Consider the following 12,664-nt stretch of genomic DNA (forward strand, 5'->3'; position numbering starts at 1 on the left):
GCTAAAATACTTTTGATACAGCTTAATATCATAAGCTCCCTTTTACCTGAAAACGAGAGAAGAGAAACGAACACGCATCATTACAAGTATTCCTCTGTATTGTCCATGAGGCGGATTGTGCATTTTTTAAAGAAGATTAATGCAAAAGAGCTCACATCGTCAATACCTGGCTCGTCCATTTATTATCAATACGATTTTTTTGTTACAGCATCGACGCTAGGAATCGGGAGTTTGGGGTCGCTGAAAGATGGTCGGACAACAGCGTATTCTCGAATCGCGCCTATTTCATGCTGGACAAGCAACCGGCGCAACTAGGCGTCGAGAACACGAGAGAAGAGGACGCCGGTATCTACAGGTGTCGTGTCGATTTTCAAATTGGCCAGACGAGAAACTCCAAAGTCAATTTAACAGTTATTGGTAAGATTTATTTGAATTATTCATTTGTTCGATAAAAGATAGATATGTAATATTATTAGATGTGTAGATATAGATATGTATATTGATAGATGTATATAAATAGGATAGTTATATGAGAAATAGAGAGAAAATTTTATTGAAAGCCATTTATCAAATACGTAACATTATAACGTTAGCCTAAGCAATTTAACATAATTATCAAAATAACATTATTTACATGCGATTCCTCTTGTTATTCAATTAAGTTTAACTAATAAATTAGGCAGAATAGCTTCGTTTAAATTACACGCTCTTTTAGATATGAAGAAGTTTACATACAATCACGTTTTAGTGGATCGTAATGTAAATCCAAGATGGAAATTGGGAGGGTTTTGCAACTGCATGTACAATAAATATTAGTGTATTGCGGTTGGAATGAGCCAGACGTGAATTTGGCAATTACCATTTGCGTTATTATTCGAAATACAATGTCGCAGAAACTTCCTGCTCAGTTATTCTTACACGTAGTAATGAGAAAATGTTCACAAAGATTGTTCCAAGTAGCCGGAGCCAATTGTAACTTTGCCAGAGCTTCTTCCTGCACATAATTACCTTTTTCATTAATACCCAATTAGCCGCTCGAACACGAACTACTCGACGTATTGCGATTATGCTAAAAATGACACGAAAGTTTTACGAGCTTCGTATAAGTACCGCTTTAAAGTTACGTGTCGCCGTACTTTCGCAACTTCACTCTTATAAAACCATCGTAAGATATTGCGAGTGCTTAAGGCGGGAGTTATAAGGATCAACTTGAGACTCATTGCCCGAGGTTGCCGAAAGGAACCTTTACTGATATTAAAGCCATTTGATGTTTGAGAAAATATGGCAAGTGACCAACAGGTTGCAATCCAGTGCACCGACGATAATTACATATTTGTCGCTTTTATAACGTGATTTGATAAAATCCGATAAATCCGATTACCGAATATACATATTGGTCAAGGAGGTACTTACATAATACATAATTTAAAATTGTTTTTGAATGTTACTGTTACTTTTATTTTTGTAAAATTTTACTTCTTGAACATTTTAACAAAATTTCTATTACCATCTCATATAACCAATTTTATATAAAATCTCATATACCATTTCATATAAAAAGGTTTAATTAAAATGCATGGATTTAAAATGTCATCTTGTCTACCTCAAGTTATCATAAGCTCCGGCAAAAATTTTAATTAGAGCGATTTTTAAAACTTATTTTTTTTTCAAATTATGTTTTAATCTTACTTCTGAACCATGTTTCTCGTTGTCGTTCGACGTGACGGGCATTTCCAGCGCGACAATAAAAGAATCGTAAAACAGCAATTAAGCAACGTAATAAATTTGAAATAAAGTAAGTCACCATCGAGCAAGCATATACGACAACGGGAGTAGAGGAGAGAAGAGAGAAAGAGAAAGAGATAGGAGATAGAGGTTAAGAAGAGAAAAAGGAATCCAATTAACATCCTGTTGAAAAGTTATGAAAACGCCAACGGGAGAGTACGCGTCACCTCGGGATTCGCCGTTGGCCGGCATGTGCCAAGGAATTTTTCCTGCGGGGTAATTAGCTCCTCTAGCCCTTCTGACTCGCCGACATTTCACACGTCCTAGCTACGAGCTTGCAGACACTCCAACCGTTGGTAAACCTTTTCCAGATGAACGCCAATTAACGTGCCTTTACTCTCATCGCGTTTTCACCAGTAAAATTGCACATCATTCTCTCGTCGGTTTCCTTTTTTCCTTCACAAAAGATGTTGCAAAACAATTGGTCAAATATATTCTTCTTTCGCGTCTGATGAGAAATATAGAGCCAGTCTATTGAAATTCAAACCCATTTCATCCATTCAGATCCCATTTAAAATTAATTGAAAAATGCAACTTCATCGCGAGTTTTTAATTTGGGCAAGAGCACACTGTAGACTAAAGTATCGATCGATTGTTGTGTCGTTTATAGAAAACAATTAAAAATGTGTCATACCCATGTGCGATTATAAATATTGCCAAGGATTTTTGATAAACGATACAAAAGTCCGCCGACATTTTATCTATCATATGTATTCTAAAAGGAAGGCCGGTATTCTTAGCCAGTTTTTATGTTATACTTGTCTTAAGTAATATCTTAAAATGTTAATACGATTCTATGATTGACCTATATGACATTTTAAGAGATTACACTTTAGCGGTTAAATATAAGCACTGATTATAAATATCGGTCAAAAACAGTAATATTACTGAAAGTATTGTATATTTATGCACATGATCGCGATCCTATGCATAAATATACATCATCGTGTTGCAGTGAAGAGAGTCTGCTCGCGAGATAAGTGAGAATGGGAACGTGTTAAATGTTGCACTCGTGGAATTTAAATCGGTCTCCTTTACAAGCGTGTTCGCGTTCCATCACATATTTGCTCGTCGCAACCGTCAAAGACTCGAGGTCTTTGCATCGGAACTGGCAAGAACGAAGCAAGGATATATATTCGAATCAGATGTACTGTCGCGAGTGTCAGAGAGAGTATAGTGGAGGAAAAGCTGGAAGCGACTCGACCATTAATAGTGTGAATTTTCTTTCTTAAGATGACACGTTTTGTATCCGGAGATATACGACAAAACAGATCTATTAAAATTAAATTAAGTTTTTAGTAAACGCGCAAAAGCATTTCTTTATCGAAAATACATCTAATATACATACGTATTACAAAATTAAAGAAATTTCATTTTAATTTTATTTTTATTATTTAAAATATAGTATGTAAAATAAAAAAATCAAATAAGCATAATTAAATATAATATAATAAACAATAACATATTGTTCTCTCCTTTATTTTTAAAAATGACACAAAAAGAATTAAGTTTTCTTAATTAAAGAAAAGAAAAAAAAACGATTGTTCAATTTGATAAAAATTTATTAACTGTATCACGTAATATCGCACCAAAAAAATATATTCTTAATCTATTAATTAAATATATATCGTTATTTTTGTTTTACTATCTTTTTTTAATTGTGATGACTGTTTTTAAACTATTCTTTTTGTTATGATGATTTCAATGATCTATGAAGTTATAAAGTTGAATTAATTAATTTTTTATGATTGATAAAGTATAAATTCATTTAACTCATTCTTGGTAATAATTCGAAAATGTTTATTGAGTTGTGATATTTTTTTTAAGGGAACAATATATATTGTATAATAATCAAAAGTTTCATATGATAAGTTATTTTATTTCAAATTGGAATATAACCAATCATACACTGTATTGTACAATGTAGATATTCGCTTTAATCCAATAGACAAGATTATTTCGAAGTCTTCTTGTCGACGCCACAGACGTTCGTAAATATCCAACCTGTCATATTTTTCGCCAAGAATACCGGTAGCTGTATCGCGACGGACTGCCTGAGTTACCGTATCGAGGAACTTTGTGTTTGACAGTGGTTTCCAACAAAAAAATAAAGAGAATAAAGGAGGGTGAAAAGTTTTGCACAGACGGGAAGCAGACCTTTGACCTGACGTTAAAGCTTTGGTAAACGAGAGCATTTATCGTAGCAAGACGCTGTGTCCCCTTTCGGTCGAACAAGAAATACAAGGTATTCGAGTTCCGAAAGTATAGAATGTAATTCGATAAATTTTCTGCGCGGTACTGGCGATTTCACGAGGTCCATACCTCGCAATTCTGTCAGCCAATATTGACATTTCAATGTGGATAACGCGCGCGCAAGCACACATAAATTTTGTGTATTTTATAATTTTGCAGAATAATAATGATACACGTTATCGGAAAACATTTGCAATTATTTCATTGCATATTATTTAATATAATTATTGGATTAATGTTTTTCGGCTATTAATTACTGCAGGCGTAACAATGTTCATAATTTAATTATCGTGTAATGAAACAAAACGATTTCCTATCCCATATTTAATTTTAAATTAAAATTGCGATTATGAATGATTTAAAAATTTTATACTGCAATAAAAAAAGATAATAGCTTAAATATGGTCCCAAAGCGATATCTAAAGCTCGCTCGACTCGGTATCTATCAGTTCCCGTTTAGAAGCAAAGATATTATATCATGCTTTAGGATTTCATAAAATACGGGCGAACTGAAGATAAGGTGGTTCCCGAGTAACCAACCAGAGGAACCAGAAATCGGTGCAAAAACTCTAAAGAAATGGCGGTTCTTCGCATTAAGACTTCCTCGAAGTCGAGCTACAGAAAACGAGCGCATTTATCTTCTCGAATCGTTGTTTCTTTAAAGTAAGGAAAGGATGGAATGGCAAAAGCTGCGAGTAGATTTTTTTGCTATGGAAGGGACAATACATAACTGGGTAATACCCACGTCCGCGTGGACCTATCATCCTTCGCTTTTATCGATCTAACTTTGTAATCGCGATAATCGAGAAATTCCATGTAAAGGCAAACAAACTATCTGCCGCTTTTCTCGGGATGAGAACGTAGTTCCATTTCGTAAAGCGTTTCCATTGCGTCTGTGAAACAACAGTGTAACACCCTCGCATAGCATGTGACATCGTCTCACTTCGCGTCTCTTCACACTATCTGATATCGTTGAGTCATGGAAACTCCATTTTCAACACGCGACGTCGTTGCACATTCAACAATGAACACGGAGTTTTGTTTACCGCTCTTAAAGAAAATATTACGTTTCAAGCTCACGTCGTATAACGACCCTTGCACTCGCATTTACTGCATTATGATTAATGCATGCCAAGCGCACCGTTTAGGAATTTGCTTTGTACTCGCCTTCTGATTAACGAGCAACACACCTACCTACCGCAGCACTTCGTCACGATTAAGTAAAATGATTGCGAAAAGGATAGCACGGAGAAAGCTGACGATCCGAAATTTTTATTCAATGATGTAGTCACCTGTGCGAAGTTGGCACACACATTTTTAGAATTTCGATACAATTGATAGAGCTTTGGCTCTTTGCCAGAACGTTCTAGGTTCGTATTTATAGTCGCATTTCTATCGAAGATCTCAGTTCTTATTTTCAAACGTAATACTGTTTTATAACCAGATCTTATGAGACAATTTGATATTCTTTTAATAGAATTTGAAGTCTGCATTTGATTTATTTCTACGTTTCGCTACGCTTTTGAGATTCGTACAACGGCAATAAATCCGATCTCTATAGTTTTTGATATTTCAAAACTAGTTCTCGTGATTAAATGTAAAAATAGAGATTCGAAAATTTGAGGTTTTATCTTTACAGAGAGATAAGATAGCTCTTCTATCCGAATTGAATTGAATAGAATTGATCGGTTGGTTGTGAGTAGTTACAGTATTCGGATATGATCTGGTACGCTTAGACTGTCGCGCGATCGGATCTTTGCGAGACAAACGTGCGAACGGTGCGAGATGAAAAATAAAAACGTGTTTTCACAACCGATTCGTGTTTGGACTTATAGTTCGAACCCTCGAACGACAGGCTATTCGTCTTAACACATTGATGTCGATATTGAAACGGAAAAAAAAGGAAAGATATAACGTGTATTCTTTTATTTGAAAAGAAGGGCCGAATAACTTGGCAAATTTTCCAGGCGTGGAAGAACTCGTACATTCCGCGGGGATATCCGTCACGGTCTCCGCTGCAGAACGTTGGTGTCGATATCACCGGTGTTCGACTTCCAATATTGGAGCAACAGTGTGACCAATTCTTCTCTTCTCGGTTACGTAAACCAGTGCAGAGTATCGAGTTCGGCGCAAAACAACAGACGTAATGTCGGATCGACAGCCAGTCGATACACGATACAGCACCACTCGACTCGTGTAAATCCGCTGTAAGTTCACTCGGCCACAAGCGCGTTCTTAAGATCGTCGGTTTATTGGAAACCGTAGGTCGGCACGTCGAATGAAAAAAAAAAGGTAAAAAGAAAGAAGTGCCGATGGAACATGTTAGTCTCGGGAGTTATATTTACTCGAATCAACTATCCTTTCAATGAGTGGTTGGAATTACGGAGAACTGAACAAGATAAAAACCGGTCAAGTGCTAGAAATAATTTTTCAGAAATAGCAAGAAACATTATATCCCGGCAAAATTCAACGCTATATTCCAGTGAGATCTCTTTTGAAGAAATATGTTTAAAAGCTCAGACAAAAGGGATAGATGAAGGTCGCATCTGGTGCGCAGCGCGATAAAGAGATAATGCATCGCAATTAATTTCAGCCGGCTCGAAATCGGGGATAAATTTAAGTGTGATTATCATTTCCCTCATAATCCGTAAGCGTTTCCGATGAAAATAATTATTCTCAAGATTATATCCGCCTGTTCTCTCCCTCGACCTCTAATGAACGCGGCCAGTGAAATCTGTGGACATATACATAGCGGGCCATAATGATCGGGATAAAAATTAACCGCGACGATAACAGTAAAGTGAAACTAAAGCAATAATAATTTTAAAGCGGATTATAGGACTCCTCCCCGACCTCCGGCATTCTCGGCGCGGTCCGTATTCGATTTGGCTCCCTTATAGTATTCCTCCCTTTCATGCATATATACATGTTGCTCACGCAAGCATATTCCTCGTTTTGGAGAGAAGCGTTATTCAAATGATTATATGTAAGCAAAGGAATCGCATGAAACATTCTACGATTTTGTCACGAAGCGTGGAAGGTCAGAATTTTAAACCAACCTTGCACTGTGATATCGTGCTATAATAGTAACTGATTCAATAACACTCTTGAGTAGAGAAATTAAATTTGAAGGGGCTAATTAGGAGTCAGCGCGGCAAAAAGTGCGCAAATTTATACTCATAAAAATATTTAGTAATATAGAGTATATTTTTAATTATTAATTTGAACGTTTCGGCCATAGCTTTTGGCCATCTTCAGCAAAATACGTACTTCAACATAATCAAATAATCGTCGCAAGACATCAGTTAACAAATCTACAGATCTTCTTATCGTTGATACTTTGTATCATTACCATACTTCTTGATACTTGAAACATAAGGAGAAGCACAATCATCAAACAAAAAAGTTGCCTATCTTCTTGGTAACCGTAATTGTGTTCTAAATATAAAAGTGTGAGTTGTAATAAAATTTAAGTTTAAATTGATTAATAATTGTGCTCACCTCAAACTCCGTGTAATTTCGCAATTAAATATGATGTAATTTCAAGTAATTGAAATAATTACTCTTGAGTAGATTGACATGATTTACATGACAGTGGATTTACGTTGATTATACTGCACGCGATGGGAAAAATTCGTGTCACGGCGATTCGATTGCGAACACTTGCGCGTTTATCCACGAGTTTAAATATTAAAAATGGCATAATCCAACGAATTCCTCCCAAGACTCCCCGTGTAATCTGCGAGGGACGGAAATCCTCTTTACGCCACTAAATACGTTCGATTTGCTCTCCCGAAAGTTACGAATGGAGATCCGTCCCATGGGGGCTAAAGTTTTCAGTATCCGCCGATGCCCGCCCTCGCACCCGGATTGTTCTCCCGAAAGGTAATTGATCTGGATTTTCCCGCTCGCGCCTTCCCCGCGAACTTTTAATAGTATTTTACTTCTAAGCACGCCGCCCCTGTCGGGCGACTGATGCATCCACCTTAGCAAGAACGGGGATTCCGTCGATTCCGTGAACGCAGGAACTTTTCTCCCAGCTAACGGAGGGTAAGTTCCGTTCAAACAAGAACTAGCGAAATTTTTGCTTACTCACTTACGCCATAAATGCCACTTCAATGTCGCGATTTTAGCGATGGTAGGTAAGTGGATCGTTATCACGTGTGCCGACATCGCAGCTTCCAAGACAACCTTACTGAGTATTTTACTCCCTTTTACACTGCGCACTGCTTTCCAACGTTGTAATAATAGAGAATGGAGAGAGAGAGGGGGGGGGAGCGAGAGAGAGAGAGATCTTCACGTCAAATAGCTTTATTAAAGTTCTAAACGTATAGCAGTGCTGCGGTTACTACGTTCTTGTAAAGCATATGTCGTCGCGGTGTAACGGCCACGTTACATCGCGCTGTTACTTCAGAGCGAGATTACGGTGCTTCTTTCTTCTCGCGCGCGTATCCCACGCTTTACTTTCAGATCTCTGATCTGGATGAGTTTAAACGGAACGACAAGATAGATCTCGGAGGAAAGTGCGCGCATAAATTTTACGGCGTTCTGCGGTGCCTCTGAAGTTCTTAAACTTGAAAAATGTAACTTTCAATGAAAGCTATACGCTTGGAAATTCTTTTTTTTTATTACACTAAACAGACGTTTCTATAAAAGTAAAAAGAGAGATTGTGCAGATCGGATTTATCAATTCGAACGGCTTGAATTCGAGATTTATTCCTCAATACTGGAAGAATTTCCTTGACATACAAGATGCTTCTCTTCACGCACGTATCGATGAAAATCATTCGAACAAATTCCGTTTTCGATACCTTCCGAAACTTTTATGCTCAGAAATTTTATTAAATCTACTGAATACCTCAAATTTACACTGAGAGAAAATTTTTTTGGCATTTATAACTATAAATAAATTAAATTAATAATCATAATTATACTAACATGTAATTATGATCATAAATACCAAAAATTTTTCTCAGTGTAATGATTTTAATGATGTAAACTGATACATATGTTATAACATCGTTACGTATCAGTACAGATTATTACTTTTAATAAAATTGTATCATTTATTTTATCATAATTATTTCCAATAGCTATATATAATATTGAATTATTACGATTAAATTATTACAGCGACATAAAAATACGGCAAGATTGATCGCGGAAAGCATTGATCCATTACCAAAATTGGAAACTGTCAACGCGCACCTGTACGCGTGTAAGTAAATACGAGCAATCGAGTTTTTAGTTTCTATCGTCCGTTGGGTACTCCATTGTAAACACGTTTGTAAATATACGCTCCGGCATGGAACAAACTAGATGAAGTTAATTGTCGCGGGGCTTGCATTAAATGTCAGTTTATTTTATGGAACATTGAACAACGTGATGGGGAACGTTGCGCGCGCGCAATGAAAAATTGCGGGTTTGCGGAGCGCACCCTTATCGTAATAATTCTTCCGAAGTTTATCCAACTTTGAGTTTTCTTTCACTATTTCCGCGAATCATTTCTTTGCAACGTACATTTGTTACTCCGGAATATTAGCTTTTTGCGCGCCACTCGCCCGATTGTCTGTTTGATGAATCGACTCGCGATGGTATAAATGCGATCTAGAAGTTGCGCATTTCCTTTCGACTCGACTACCGCTATTGCCTGATAAAATTTTTGTGTCGATCTTTCTATCGCAAAAATTCGATTGAAAACGTACATGATTGAAGGGTAGATATTTTCTTGATCAAAACCGCGGATAAAAATTCCATCAAAAATTGAGAGTATTTATTTGGACTATTTAGATTATTTTCATATCTTTAAAAAATTAATTATTGGTATTTAATTATTTAAAGCCCAAAAATTATTTATGCACTGAAAAAGAAGGTAACAACTACTAAATGTTAAGATTGAAATAATGTCAATCAAATTCGATTAATATTAATATATTAACCAAAAATAATTTTATTTTTTTTACATTTTCTAAATATTTACTAAATATCCAAACATAATAATATAACCAACCGTTTGGTAATAATTACTAAATATTTAGAAAAGTAAAATTTTTGATTATATTAATTGAGTATTTGAAATTATTTTACTTATATTTAGGAACTATTACCAGATTCTTTTTTTAGTATACTTTATTTTCATTTTTAGTTTTTTATTTCAGAGAAAGTTACGTTTCCTGTAACATTCTATACGAAATTGTCGAAGTTATACGATGAGCGATATCAATGAAAATACTCTAGCAGAAACATCGCGTATCACTGCGTTGTAAAATAACATTGTACTGTTTTAAAAACACAACAATAAAAACCGGCTATTTCGCGGAGTATAAAAAACGCTTAAGCAAGCTTTCACCTTAAAAAGCGATTAAAACCGACCACAAAAAAGAATACGCGTCCGAATACGTAGACTTTTTCAGACTGTTTTAGAGCTCCTTTTCGCTTTTGCTTCACGGTTTGAAATGCGGATGAAACGTTAAGCGACTCCGGAAGACTCTTTCGAGTTGATGAAGTTCACAGTGCCGTCCTGTGCCAAGACAATAACAATGTAGGGACGTAATGGAACATAAAGAAAAGCGCACACAGCACGGTCCGAAACGATTTCAGATAGTACGGCCAACTCGCCGTCCAGAACGACCGGAAATGGCATTCGAATTCTGTTGCACGGGGTGTTGCAAGGCCTTAATCGTTTCGATCTGACTTTTCTACCATTCCAGTAAATATATATAGACGGGTCAGAAATCGCAAGGCGTTGCTCCCGAGAACGTGACAACGCTCTCTTATCGAATCTACGCTTCGTTCATCCCGACCAATCCTCTGTTTCTTTCCCCCCCCCTCTCTTTCTCTCTCTCTTTTTCTTCAACGGAAATAGGGGAATAGAGAAAATAATTGCTTCAGGTTTCTCATTCCTTATTCCATTCTTCTTTCACCCTCCGCTTCGCTTTTTCGTCTTCGATGTTCTATTATTCTGAAAAACTAGAGTAGTCGGAGAGCAACTCCCGGAAGACTAATCGACGCGTTCAAGATCGGTTAAGTAGAGAACTGGAGAACAAACGGATGCTTCTGTACGCTCCCAATGTTAATTTCGACGAGGAGACCCGCGCCATGAGGAGGAGAGCTCGGAGGAAAATCGGCCCGGGAGAGTGGTGGTATCGGAAACTCTCAGCGAATTATATCGACTAACGGAGGCGTTCGGTTTTCTAAGTCGTTTTTCTGCAAGTCTTACGGGAAACGCGATCGGACAGGGGCGGCGCGCGAAAGTCATTAAGGGAATATACTTATTCGCTGCTGGCCAACGAAGCGCGGAATTATCGATCGCGCAGGTTGGCGAGAGCACTTACGTGTATCACGTTTCACGAGAGATTCCATTTAGAAGTTCCTAGACTAGAGAGTATCGTACTGCCGATTCACACCATAAAAGCGATATAAATCAAGAGAGTGTATAGCACCAAGTAGCAAATTTTAAAACTGCACAATGTTACTAATAATAGTTGCACAATTGTTACATGCACACAAAAAAATATCATTCTATTGCTAAGAAAAGTGATTATATTCAATTTATTTTCTTCCTTTTAAGTAACAATTATCTTTAACAAAGAATATTTTCTTGATAATAATTTTAAAATATAATTATTATAAATTTTAGAAAAACTTATTATTTTATACTTAAAATAAGAATTTATTTTCTTTGGAAGAGTAATAAAATTGGTTGAAGAACCGACTTTATATAATAAGTAAATCAAATTTGTTTTAATTTAATAATTTTGATTAAAGTATTAAACTTCAAAGATTATTCAGAATATACTTACTTATTCAGACTTATAAATTTAATGCTAGTGATAAATTTATGATAAATTTGTGGGTACATCAACTTTTGAAATACTTGAAATAAATAATTATTATTTGCGTATAATATATATTTTTCTGTGTATATTTTTATTTTGTTTGTAGTATTCGGATTGGGGCATCACATATACATTAACGCCAAAAAATCTTTCAATAAATAATTTTTCACAAATAAAATTGGTAACATTATCCCATTCGGTTTAATTGTTATTAAAAATATATTTATATTTTAGAAGTACAATGTTAACTGTAGTTCAGTGAAATTAATATATTTTCATAAAAATACTTTTTGTCACGAAATTACGCTTAAGAGACAGTTAAAAAATCTTTTAACATGTTTTTCTCTAAAGATTATGTTTAGAAATTAAGTATAAAATTACAGGTATTGTTTGTGTAACATTTTTCTGTTATGAAATACAAAGACTGTTTTATTTATTAAATTTGTTTATTAAATTTTTCAATTAATATTGACAAAGCTTTTATACAACGTGCTATAATGAGCACATATGAATATATGCACGACAAAATACAACGGTATACAGTAATAAAATATACAGCTTTTAATAACAATAATAATAATAATAGCTTTATTGAAGTACAGGAGATATGAGATATATAAAGATCTGATAGAGAATAGCATCTCAAGAAATGGAATATCAGCAGTGATGCTGCTTATAAGTCAGATCGTTAATATAATATGTATAATATAACAATAAAGTAGTAATCAAATAAAATGTTTGTCTCTCTATATATATATATATATATATAGAGAGAGAGAGAGAGAGAG

The 12,664-nt window shown here is 35.5% G+C and overlaps 1 protein-coding gene across 1 annotated transcript in view; it reads left to right on the forward strand.

The window, feature by feature from the left end:
- Positions 1-12,664, forward strand: part of LOC108721269 (neural cell adhesion molecule 2) — a 227,413-nt gene that overhangs the window by 153,021 nt on the left and 61,728 nt on the right. The window contains exon 3 of the mRNA XM_018445736.1: positions 209-417. Within this exon, the coding sequence (XP_018301238.1) occupies positions 209-417 (209 nt within the window). The remainder of the gene's footprint in view (positions 1-208; positions 418-12,664) is intronic.

Source organism: Mycetomoellerius zeteki, unplaced genomic scaffold (assembly GCF_001594055.1).
Source record: "Mycetomoellerius zeteki isolate Tzet28-1 unplaced genomic scaffold, Tzet1.0 scaffold164, whole genome shotgun sequence".
NCBI classification, from domain to species: domain Eukaryota; kingdom Metazoa; phylum Arthropoda; class Insecta; order Hymenoptera; family Formicidae; genus Mycetomoellerius; species Mycetomoellerius zeteki.